We start from the raw sequence: 12,568 nt of genomic DNA, 5'->3' as shown, positions 1-12,568 counted from the left end.
TAGATGTTTATTTTAATAGTGGTGGGTCAGAAACAGGAAAATAGAAGGCACAGATCTCTCCATTCCTCCAGTGTCCTGCGGCATAGTTGAAGATCACTCGGCTAACGAAAAAAAAGACCAAATACCAAAAATATTCATGAGGAAGAAATCTAACTCGTCTGAGAGGAGGAGGAAAAGATTTAAAAAAGAGAGAGCGGAAGAGGAAGAGGAAGTGAAGTTGGACAATGAAAGAGGAGGAGGAAAAGAAATATAAAAAAGAGAAAATAGGAAGAGGAGGAGGAAAAGGTTTGAAAAAGATAGAACGGAAGAGGAAGAGGAAGTGAAGTTGGACAATGAAAGAGGGGGAAAAGAAATATAAAAAAGAGAAAATAGGAAGAACACAAAGGAACACAAAGGAAGAACAAACAACAGCAGACCCGCTGGTCCATACGAGGTTGTTTGTGACAAGCTACACTAACTATCTAATCAAAGGTGGAAGATGAAGGACAGAAGAGGAAATGAAGGAGGACAAAGAAAGAGAAGGAAAAGAAATATAAAAACGAGAAGATAGGAAGAGGAGAAGGAAAACGGAACATGAGGATAATAGCGTTTGGTTATCAATTAAATCCGCAAGAAAGTTACCAGAAGTTGCTTGAATGTAATCAATCTACACGTGGACAAGTAATTCGTTATATTTATATTTCCAAAAAGAGAAAACCTGAAATTTACCTTTGCCGTGGCCAGAAATATTTATGTGTAATTTCTGCTTTCTAATTCTGGTATCTTCAGGAAAGGAATATCACTTATCTTAGAGAAGGAATATTTCTTTACACACAACTGTCTCTCCTTTCTTTATTGTCTTTTTTAAATTTGTTCACGCCTACATCTCCCCTTCTTCATTATCTTTACCGGGATCAGACATATTAACAAGCGATAACGACCTTTTTTTTTTTGGTATCTTCAGAAAGTATCTTCAGAAATAGAAATACGATAGAATGAATAGAAATGAAGTAGAAATAAAAAATGGGATTGAAATAGAATACAATACAATATGAATGGAAAAGAAATATAAATAAGATAGAAATTGAATAGATTTATGGGAGTGGCGAGTAGCGGGGGTCTGTTTGGTCTGATTTTCTATGTAAATCTATGTAAATCTCTCTCTCTCTGTACTGAACTTCACTTAACTGACTTTACTCAATTTCTCTCAACTTTTTTCACGCGTAAGCTTGGTCGCCACGGAAGAATTTATCCGTTGAAAAAAAAAAAGAGAAATAACCTTTGTCAAATTATGGCCTGCAAATTGTACCGCACAGTTTTCTAAATGTCGTTTGGTCAGACTGCCGAAAATATAAAGAGGTCGTGTTATATTATTCGGGAAGGAGAGAAGAAAAAAATGGAACCGTGGATTTTGTCGCATTTACTCCGCCGTGTGATTTTTTTCTTCAGTAAATGTTTGGACTTTTCTAAATTTGATAAAAAGATACCGTAAAGCACATTCTTTTCTCCCTTTCCTTGTGGTTCGTGGTGTTTTTCTGTCTGTCTGTCGGTCGGTCAATCGGTCGGTCGGTCGGTTTTTTCTCTCTCTCTCTCTCAAACTTCATCATTTTCAATATTCCTCACTCAAACATCTTCCCTTTTCCGCATTTTTCACTATGACTAACCTTTTTCAATTTTCTTTTTCCCTTTTCAATATTCATACGTTTTTCCAATATTACTCCCTCAAACTTCTTCCCTTTTCGATACTTTTTCCTCAACCTTTTTCCTTTTCAATATTTTTTTGCTTAAACTTCCTCTCTTTTTCTCAGTATTCCTATCTCAATCTTCTTCATTTTCGGACATTCCTCGCTCCAACTTCCTCCTTCCCAATATTCCTTTTCCTTTTTTTCAATACTTTTCACTCAAACTTCATACTTTTCATTCTTCTTTTCGGCCTCATTTTCATAATTTATCACGCCAACTTTTATTTTCTCTCCTCTCTTTTCGATAATTCTAACCTTTGCTTACTCCGATTGACCTTTGCCACGGCCGCGAGCTCGCCGCTATTTTATTCACTAATGCCAAGGAGATACTGAAGAGCTGGCAGACAAAAGTATTCGAAAAATAGAGAGAAAAAATAGTAGTGGAGGGGAGTTTGGAAAGTTCTTTGTGTGTGTGTGTGTGTGTGTGTGTGTGTGTGTGTGTGTGTGTGTGTGTGTTTGTGTGTGCTTAGGTAATTTGTTGCTGTCGAGGTAGATTGGCAGTGTTGGTGGTGATGGTGATGGTGGTGGTGGTGGTGATGGTGGTGATGATGGTGGTGGTGATGGTGATGGTGATGGTGGTGGTGGTGGTGGTGGTGATGGTGATGGTGGTGGTGGTGGTGATGGTGGTGGTGGTGGTGATGATGGTGGTGGTGATGGTAAGGACAATGATGGTGAGGTTAATGGTTGTAGTAGTAGCTGTAGTGGTAGTGATGGAAGTGGTGATGATGGTAGTAGTAGTAGTAGTAGTAGTAGTAGTAGTAGTAGTAGTAGTAGTAGTAGTAGTAGTGGTGATGGTTGTGAGTGGGGAGGGTCAGGGTAAAGGTAGGTTCATGGTAGTGGTAGGAATGTTGGTAGTGGTGTTGGTAGTGGTGGTAGGTGGGTAAGTAAGGGTGGTAGTGGTAGGTTCATGGTAGTGGTAGGCATGATGGTAGTGGTGTTGGTAGGTGGTTAAATAAGGGTGTTAGTGGTAGGTTCATGGTAGTGGTAGGCATGATGGTAGTGGTGTTGGTAGGTGGGTAAGTAAGGGTGGTAGTGGTAGGTTCATGGTAGTGGTAGGCATGATGGTAGTGGTGTTGGTAGGTGGGTAAGTACGGGTGTTAGTGGTAGGTTCATGGTAGTGGTAGGAATGTTGGTAGTGGTGTTGGTAGGTGGTTAAATAAGGGTGTTAGTGGTAGGTTCATGAGTCCCACTGAATATTTTAACACCGCTGAATAAAGAGAAACTGATCACATCTTTTTAAATAACACACTAATTAATCTTTCGCTTTCAGGCTGACGGTCCAGTTTTTTAATCAAGAGAAATGCTTATTATTACATTAACGTTTACAGTATTATGAACGACCCACTTATCTGACATCAATCTCTCTCTCTCTCTCTCTCTTACTTTTCTTTTTCCTTCCTCCTTCTCTTCCTCTTCTTCTTCCTCCTCCTGCATCTCCTCCTCCTCCTCTCTTTTTGCTCCCCACCTCCATTTCTTTTTCTTCCTCTTCTCCTTACTTTTCCTATTCATTTTCATCGGCCATATTATTATTGCTATCATTATTATCATCATTATTGTTATTACTGCCATTCTAATCTTCTTCTCCTTCATCCTCCACCTCCTTCCCCTCTTCCTCCTCCCCCCTCTTCCTCCCCAAACAGCTGCAACCCGGGGACTTCGGCAAGTACCTGTGTTATTCACGGAACTCCTTTGGCGAGAACGATGGCACGGTTGAACTGCACGGTAAGTGGCTGACGGCGGGAACCTGGCATCGTGCACTGTTTTTTGGGGGGTTCGCGAGTCACTCTTTACGAAAAGAATAGTTGGGTGATATCTTTATATTTCTTTCTTTCTTTATTTAGTTAGTTAGTTAGTTAGTTAGTTTTTTTTTGTGTGTGTGCGTGAGTATTTTTTTACATAATAATTTCCCTAATTGCTCTAAACCTTGAGTCGTTAGTTACTGAATAAAATAATTGGGTTGTGTTTTTTTTGGGTATGTTAATGGTGTTTATAACTATTTTCCTAATTGCCCTCAACTCTGGATGTTATTTTATGGGTTATATTTAAAGATGATTACATTTATTATCCTGTTTTTCTCTTTTCCATAAGGCTTTCTTGTTACAGTTTTTTGCCCTTTATTATTTCCGGTAAACATTCCTGAGCGGTGATTTTGTTTCTTATTTTCTTTTTTTTTCTTTTCGTTTCTTTTCTCTGAACTGGAAAATTATTAACTATTGAGATTTTATATTTTACTGTTGTGTTTGTTGTTTTGTTTCCTGATACAATTCTTTTACGTATATGTAGTTAATATTCGAGGGGTGATTTTTTTTTTCTTTTCTTTTCTCTGAACTGGAAAATTATTAACTATTGAGATTTTATATTTTGCTGTTGTGTTTGTTGTTTTGTTTCCTGATACAATTCTTTTATGTATAGTTAATATTCGACCTTAAGTTTAACCTAAAAAGAAAAAAAAATAACTTGCAGAGAGAGAGAGAGAGAGAGAGAGAGAGAGAGAGAGAGATGGGGGAGGGAGGGAGAGAAGCTAACGTGTACAAACATGTTTTTCTTTATCAGCTGGTAATCGGAGAAGCTCAGAATGTGGGAGGAAGGAGGGAGGCAGGGCAGGATAGAGGAGGAGGAGGAGGAGGAGGAGGAGGAGGAGGAGGAGGAGGAGGAGGAGGAGGAGGAGGAGGGAGCAAAATACTTTAAAAGGCCATAAACTTCTCTACTTTAAGAAACACTTTTCTAGATTTACTTAGAAGAGGTTTGTGTAGTGAAAAAAGTGTGCTTCCTTGACGTGATTATAAGTGAACAGTTAAGTGTGCCTGTGTAAATCTATGTAAGTATGTGTCTGTCTGTGTGTATGTGTGTAAGTATGTAAGCATGTTAGTATATATGTGTTTAGGTAGGAAGGTAGGTCGGTTGGTAGATAGATTTTAAGGCAGGTAGGAAGATAGTATGGTAGATAAGTAGATAGGTTGATAGATAGCTAGGTAGGTACTTCAAAAGATAGTTAAATAAGTAAAATAGAAAATATGAACGTAAGTAGGAGAGTGTTGAGGGAAGAAAGTAGATATGGAGGAAGGAGGCTGTAAGTAGATAGTAGATAGGAAGACAGGAAGTAATGGATTTTAGCATATTATAACCCTTACACACACACACACACACACACACACACACACACACACACACACACACACACACACACACACACACACACACACACACACACACACACACACACACACGGCCCAGCGTAGCCATAAACACATATTTTACAACGCAACGCAGCACTCTTTTATGACGAAGGGATTCCATATATCCGTGTTGGCATATCTCTCTCTCTCTCCTTTAAGCCTATTGTTGTTGTTTTTTCCGTATTTTATCTTCAATTCTCACTAATTTCTGTCTTGTTTATCTTTTCCTGGCTTTCTTGAATACACGTTTGCTTCTTGTCCTCTTAAATTCCCTTGCTTCTTACTTTCGTTTTTGTCTTGCTTGTATTGGTTAAGTGCCTCTCATATGGCTACCTGCTTGATTACTCCTTTCTTGTCCGCCTCTAATTTTCTTATCTCTATCTTGTTTGCCGGCTTCATGTCTAGTTATGATGTGTTTATCTTTCCCTTCCTCTCCTTCAATAACGAAAACCTTACCTCTTGCTTATCTATAATTTTCTCTCGTTTCTTTCTTGTTTGTTTGTTTCTTCCGTGTCTCTCTCTTGCTTAGCTCTGTCTTGTTTACTTTTCTCGACCTGTCTTTTATTAACAGAAACTCGCTTATCTCTTTCCTGTTTATATTGTTTTTGCTTGCCCCTAATTTGCTTATCTCTCTTGTTTGTCTTATCCTTGTGTCTCTTGCTTTTCTGATTCCTCCTTGCTTACTTTTCTTACCCAATTGCCATTTACCTCTTTCTTGCTTATATCCTTCTTGCTTGTCTTTATTTTCTTGTATCTTTCCTTTTTGTTGTGCTTTCCTTCCTTATCTTTCGGTTCCTTACCTGACGCTCATTAACATTATCTTTGTCTTGTTTATTTCTTGCTTGTCATTTTCTTACCTGCGTCTGTTTGTGTTGACCTTTCTTGACCTTTCCTTGTTTCTCTTTTTTAATCCACCTGACGTTAATTAACAGACCCTCACCTATTTCCCCTTTTGTTCCTTTCCAGCTTTCCCTTGCCTTGATTATCTTTCTCTTGCTTATTTCTTGCTTGTCATTTTCTTACCTGCGTCTGATTGTGTTTACCTTTCTTTGCCTTTCCTTGTTTTGTTTTTCTTTACCGGACGTTAAGTAACAGACACTCTCCTCTCTCTCCTCCCTCCAGAACTCAAAATGACGCAGACCACCACCAACAGGATGAAAACCGTGAATAGTAAGTAAACTGTAGTAAATAGTAGTAATAGTAGTAATGTAATAGTAGTAAATAGTTGAGCAGCGAGTAGCGGGCTTTTTTTATTATAGTTTACTTTTTTGTGTGCCCTTGAGCTGTCTCCTTTGTTGTAAAAAAAATATATATATCAGCCCCTGTCCAGTATTGTTAAGCAAGAGTTTCTGTTTCACGCTTTCTCACCCCTTGATGAAACTCAGTAACCTTAATTAATGTACGTAGATAATCATAGTATATGTAACTCACTACATGTCTGAGTGGTTGGGTTTTTTAAGTGGTCAGCTCATTTTTTTTTTCTCCTTTTTGCTAATATTCCGCTCCACAGTCCAAAACAGCGTCATCACAAGCCCCCAAATCATAATGTATTCTCTTTAATGCTCATGATTTCTACTTGTCAAATTATACTAAAGAGCTATCAAGTTTCTGCAGGTTTCTTACTGTATAAAACACCAAACATTACACAAGGGATTCTCGTAGTGTTTGTTTTGCTTCGGGAGCTTATAAATACCTTAACTTGAACTGGGTTTAAGGATTGGAATTAAGTTTGTATGTTGTAAGGAAGTGTTTGTTTTATTCAGTCAGACCTTTTTTCTTACCGTTTTTTACTTCGTGTGAGAGCAAACGACAAAATCAGTGCATAACATGTGAAGGGAATTTTGTTATGTTTCAGCCACACCCACGCAACACTGACATTTTCGAATATAAGAAGGTTCACAAGATAAGCCGTATGATTATAACAACATTGAAATCAGACAAGCCAGCACCGTAGAGTTAAACACAAATATAAACTCAAAACAAATATAACCATCTATTGTGGTTTGACTCCCCCCCCCCCCACCCCACCCCCCCACACACACACACACTCACTCCTCCCCTATAAATACAAAAGCAATATTATCACACACACACACACACACACACACACACACACACACACACACACACACACACACACACACACACACACACACACACACAAAGGATCAAGTTACACCCAAAACAATGATAATAATGATACAAATAAGAACAAGGACAAGAACATGGAGAAGAGGAAGCAGACGAAGTGTAAGAAGACAAAGAAGCAGAAGAAGAAGAACAAGAAGATTAAGAAGAACAAGAAAAAGAAGAGTAAGAAAAAGGAGAAAATTGAGAGGGAAACTGACGAAAACAACAACAACAACAAAAACAACAAGCACAAAACATTAACAACTACCACCACTACCTCTTCCCCCCCCCCTCCCCCCCACACACTAACCTTCCCCTCACCCTTCCAGACCACGAACAGGCGAACTCCATCGACACCTACCAAAAGGGCGAACACGGAGGAAGGGGCCAAAACCAGGTGATCTTCGACCCCAGTGAGGGCGGCGGGGGCGTGGCGACAGGCAGGAAGGCGAACCACGAGCTGGGGCAACGGCCGGAGCTGGGGAGGGGCCTGGGGGGCGGAGGAGGGGGAGGAGGAGGAGGAGGGGGAGGTCTTGGAGCGGCAGGAGGAGACCATCAGACGAGTCAGCTTGGTCGCGGATCATCTGTTAAGAATATCATCTCCAGCATGATGCCCGGGAACACAGGTGAGAGAGAGAGAGAGAGAGAGAGAGAGAGAGAGAGAGAGAGAGAGAGAGAGAGAGAGAGACAGACAGACAGACAGACAGACAGACAGACAGACAGACAGACAGACAGACAGAGAGAGAGAGAGAGAGAGAGAGAGAGAGAGAGAGAGTATATATATGATTATGCTTCGTTACCCTATGAACTTAAGAATGTGTTAATTAAATAAAAATATAACATCGCTTGAGGATGTTTAGGTAGACAGACATGAAGATAGAAAGATAGATAGATAGAAAAAAGAAACAGACAAATAGGTAGATAGATAGATAAACAGATACAAAAATACAGATATAGATAGATAGATAGACAGATAGATAATTGGATAGATACATATATATATACAATAAAAATGGCATCTCAAGGAAAAAAAAAGACAAAAATTCCCTCATACATACATACATTCATACATACATACATACATACATACAAACATACATACATACACACATACATACATACACACATACATACACAGACACATTTAAAGAAACAGACAGATAAACAGATAAACAGGTGAACATAGATACATTTCATTATCAAGGTCATGATAAAATTTACCTTCGAAATGAGGGGAAAAAAAGAGGTATCTATCTATCTATCTATCTATTATCTTCAACAGCACTTATATTCTACTTTCCCTTCACCTCCTCTCTCCTCTCTTTCAATCATTTTTTCCTTACCTTTCCTCTCCCTTATTCCTCCTCCCCCTCCCATCCTCTCTCCCTCCCCATCATCTTCACGTCTCCCTCTCCCTTCCCTCCTCCTCTTCCCTCCCTCCCCTCTCCTTCCTCTTCTCCCTATCTCTTCCTTCCTTTTCATCTCTCCCTTTCCCCTCTATCCTTCCTCCCTTCTTCCTTTCCCTTATCTACTACCTGTCTCCCTCGTCTGTCACCTGTTCCCTCCCTTTCCCTTCACCCATGTCCTCGCTCTCTCTCTCTCTCTCCATTTCTTCCATTTTTATTCTCCTCTTCTTTCCTCCCATTTCTCTTGTTCTCCCTTTCTTTTCCTCTCCCTTTCCTTACTTTCCCTCCAATCCCTTTCACCTCCTCCCTTTTCCTCCCCGTTTCTCTCCCCTTTCTCCCTTTTCCCCTCTCCTTTCCTCTCCCTTTATCCTCCCTTCTCCTCCCACCCCATTCATCTCCTCCCTTTCCCTCCTCCTTTCCCTTCCCATTTCTCTCCCTTTTCCCCTCCCTTTATCCTCCCTTCTCTTTCCACCCCATTCATCTCCTCCCTTCCCCTCCCTCCTCTCTTCCTTTTCCTCCTCCTCCTCCCCTCTTTCCCTCCTCCCTCCCCCCATTTCTCTCCCTTCTCCCATCAGTTTATGCAAGTTAACTAACCATTCAAAGCTCACCATAGCAACCAATACAGTCCTCCTCCTTCTCCTCCTCCTCCTCCACCACTACCCTCCCTTCACTCCTATACCTGGCATCCATACCTCTGCCCTTCTCCTCCCCTTCCCTTTCCCTCCCTTCCCCTTTCCTTCCTCTCCTCCTCCCCCTTTCCCTTCCCCCCCCCTTCGAGATGACCAATAACTGTGGTGGGGGTTCTTTGAAGAGCTCGGCGACCCTCCTTATATCGAAATTGTTGAGGAGGGAAGTTGACGAAGGGAAGAGAGAGAGAGAGAGGGAAAGGAGAGAAGGAGGGATGGATGAGGGAAGGATGGGAGAGGGAGAGAAAAGATGAGTAAATGAATGGAAAGGAAGATGAGAGAGGGAGAAAGGGAGTGTTGAAATGAGTGAATAGGAGAGAATGAAGAAGATGGGAAGGGAAGAAAGGGAAGGGAGAGACATGGAAGGAGGGATAAGGAGAGAAATGAAAAGGAAGATAAAAATGGGAGGGAAGAAGCGAGGAAATGAGGGGAGAGAAAAAAAAAGTGGAGAAAGAGAGTGGAAGGGAAGGATATCAATATAGAAAAAGACTTGGAAAACACGAAAAAGGAAGAGGTGGAAATGGAAAAAATAGAGATAAAGAAAATAATAGGAAAGAAATGGATGGGAAGAGAAAGGAAGGGAGAAGAGAAGGGGAGGAAAAGAGGGAGAGGAAAGGGCGAACTGGCTTATAAAAAAGATGAGAAAGGGGAAATGAAGCGAGGAGAAACCACTGAAAAAAAACAGTTAGAGGAAAGTAGAGAAAAAAGAAGGAAAAGAAAAAGAAAGCAGAGAAGAGGAAAAAAAGAGAAAGGGGAAGGAAAAGAGAAGAAAGCCGAGAAGAAGAGGAAAAAGAAAAGAAGGAAAGGAAAGGAAAAGAGTAGGAAGAAGAGGAAAAAGAAAAGAAGGAAAGGAAAGGAAAAGAGTAGGAAGAAAAAGGAAAAGAAAACAGAAAAGGAAAAAAAGAGAAAGGGGAAAGAAAAGAAAACAGAAGAAGAGAAAAAAGGAAAGAAGGAAAGGAAAGGAAAAGAGTAGGAAGAAAAAGGAAGGAAAAGGAAAAGAAAACAGAGAAAAGGAAAAAAAGAGAAAGGGGAAAGAAAAGAAAAGAAAACAGAAGAAGAGAAAAAAGGAAAGAAGGAAAGGAAAGGAAAAGAGTAGGAAGAAAAAGGAAGGAAAAGGAAAAGAAAACAGAAAAGGAAAAAAAGAAAAGGGAAGGAAAAGAGAAGAAAACAGAGAAGAAGAGAAAAAAGGAAAGAAGGAAAGGAAAGAAAAGTAGAAAAAGAGAAGAGAATCTGACTCATTCTTTGAAAAGCATAAAAAAGGGAGAATGAAAGGTGACGAAAGGGAGATAGAGAGAAGAAGATAAAGAGGAGGAAAAGGAGGAGGAAAGAGGCGATCACCTTACCTCCCGAGAAGATCCACTTAGCTAAACTTACCTGTACCTCAAGTCACCTGAAGGGAGGAAAGGGAGGGAGGGGAGGAATGAGGGAGAAAGGGAAGGAAAGGGGGGGGGGCGGGGAGGAAAGAGAGGAGGAAAGGAGGTACTTAAAGGGGATAGTGAGGGGCAATGAGGGAAGCTTACGGGATTGGAGGAAAAGGGAGGAAAAGGGAGGAAAAAGGGAGGGAAAAGTGAGAGTAAGGGAGACAGAGAAGAAAAAGGGAGTGGAGAAGGGAATGTATAGGGGAGAGAGAGAGAGAGAGAGAGAGAGATTAGGTGTGTGGAGGAAGGAAGAAAGGGAGAAAGGAGGAGAAACTTCAAATGGGGAGAGAAAGAGGAAAGAAATGGAGAGAATTAAAGGGAGAAAAGACATATAAGGAAATATAGAAATAAAGAAAATAATTGGAAAGAAAGGAATGGGAAAAGAAAGAAAGGGAGAAGAGAAGGGGAGGAAAAGAGGGGAGAGGAGGGTGAAAGAAGTTAAGCAAGAAGAGAAAAAAGGGAGGAAGAGGAAGAGAAAACGATAGAAGAAGTAAACGAAGAGGAGGAGGAAAAAGATGAAAAAGAAAATGAAGAGAGAGAAAGAGAAATAAAGGAATAACGAAAAGAGAGGAAGAGGAAGAGGAAGAAGAGTCAACTGAAGGGGAGGAGGAAAGGGAAGATATAGAAAATAGAAAATTAATAAAAGAAGAAAAGTTTTGAGGAGGAGAGGTTGAAAGAGATGAATGGAGAAAGGGAGAAAGAGGAAAGAGGAGAAAGAGGAAGAAGAAGAAGAAGAAGAAGAAGAGGAGGAGGGTAGAAGAAGAAGAAGAAAAGAGAAGACAATATAGTGGAAGAAAATGTGATATGTAGAGGAGATAGGGAAAAAGATGAAGGAAGAAAAGGAAGAAAAGAGGAGGAAGAGGAAGAGAAAAGATGAAAAACGAAGGAAAAATGTGTTAAAAAAAAAGAGGGGGGTCGAGGTTAGGGAAGAAGAGGATAAAGAGGAGGAGGAGGAAGAGGAAGAGGAAGAAGAAGAACTACAGAAAGAGGAGGAGAAAAGAAAAGAAAAGGAGGAAAAACAAAGAAGGAAAAAAATGTGCTATGAGGAAAAGAGGGAGATTGAGGTTAAGGAAGAGGAGGAGAAAGAGGAAGAGGAGGAGGAAGAGGAAGAAGAAGAAGAAGAAGAAGAGCAAAAGGAAGGGGGAGGAGGAAAAAAGAGGAAAAGATGAAAAACAAAGAAGGAAAAATGTGTTAGAAGGAAAAGAGGGGGGTCGAGGTTAGGGAAGAAGAGGATAAAGAGGAGGAAGAAGAGGAGGAAGAGGAAGAGGAAGAGGAAGAGCTAAGCCGGGCAATAGTAAAGATATTCTCAGCCATATTTTCTTATTCTCCCCACGCAGTCGACGTTTGGGGAGGCAAGTAAATCAATCACAAGGAAATTAAACTGGAAGGGAGGAGAAGGGGGAGGGAATTTATAAGCTGCGTTGGGGAGACTAACTGAGGAAGATAAGGCGGCAGAATATACACCCCACACCCCACACCCCAATCCTTATCTCCTTTACTCCTCCCCTCTTCATACTCACCTCCTCACCCCACATTTCCTTCCCCATTTATTCATTTTTCTCCCCTTCCCTCCATTTTCTCCTCCCCACTTTGCAATGTTGGGAGAGTAGCTAAGGAGTTTGATTATGCTCCCCATCATTCTCTCCCCTTCACCCTTCACCCCACATTCCCTCCCCATCCCCATCTCTTCAAATCCACATCCTCTCCCCACCCCTTCGTCTGAATCTCCCCATTTTTTTTTACTTGGGAGACTAGTTGGGGAGGTTTAGAAGGCAGAGTATGCACCCCACAACCCCTCCCCTTCACCCCACACCCCATATCCCCTCCCTATACCCATTCATCTCTTCCCCCGCCCATAACCTCAATCTCCCCACTCTATTATTTTGGGAGACTAGTTGGGGAGATAAGTGGGGGAATAGGCACCCCAACATCCCCACCCTTTTCACCCCTCACCTTTCCCCTCCCTTCCATTCACCCCTGTTCCCTCACTCCCCATTTCTTTTCCTCCCCAGTAGCCATAATTTGCACCCC

At 41.0% G+C, this 12,568-nt stretch overlaps 1 protein-coding gene across 1 annotated transcript in view; it reads left to right on the top strand.

The window, feature by feature from the left end:
* Positions 1 to 12,568, top strand: part of LOC126988252 (lachesin-like) — a 147,888-nt gene that overhangs the window by 123,569 nt on the left and 11,751 nt on the right. Inside the window, exons 7-9 of the mRNA XM_050846302.1 lie at positions 3,362 to 3,443; positions 6,020 to 6,067; positions 7,357 to 7,653. Coding sequence (XP_050702259.1) covers positions 3,362 to 3,443; positions 6,020 to 6,067; positions 7,357 to 7,653 — 427 coding nt within the window. The remainder of the gene's footprint in view (positions 1 to 3,361; positions 3,444 to 6,019; positions 6,068 to 7,356; positions 7,654 to 12,568) is intronic.

Source organism: Eriocheir sinensis, chromosome 68 (assembly GCF_024679095.1).
Source record: "Eriocheir sinensis breed Jianghai 21 chromosome 68, ASM2467909v1, whole genome shotgun sequence".
Classification (NCBI taxonomy): domain Eukaryota; kingdom Metazoa; phylum Arthropoda; class Malacostraca; order Decapoda; family Varunidae; genus Eriocheir; species Eriocheir sinensis.
This window is presented reverse-complemented; position numbering and strand designations above follow the sequence as displayed.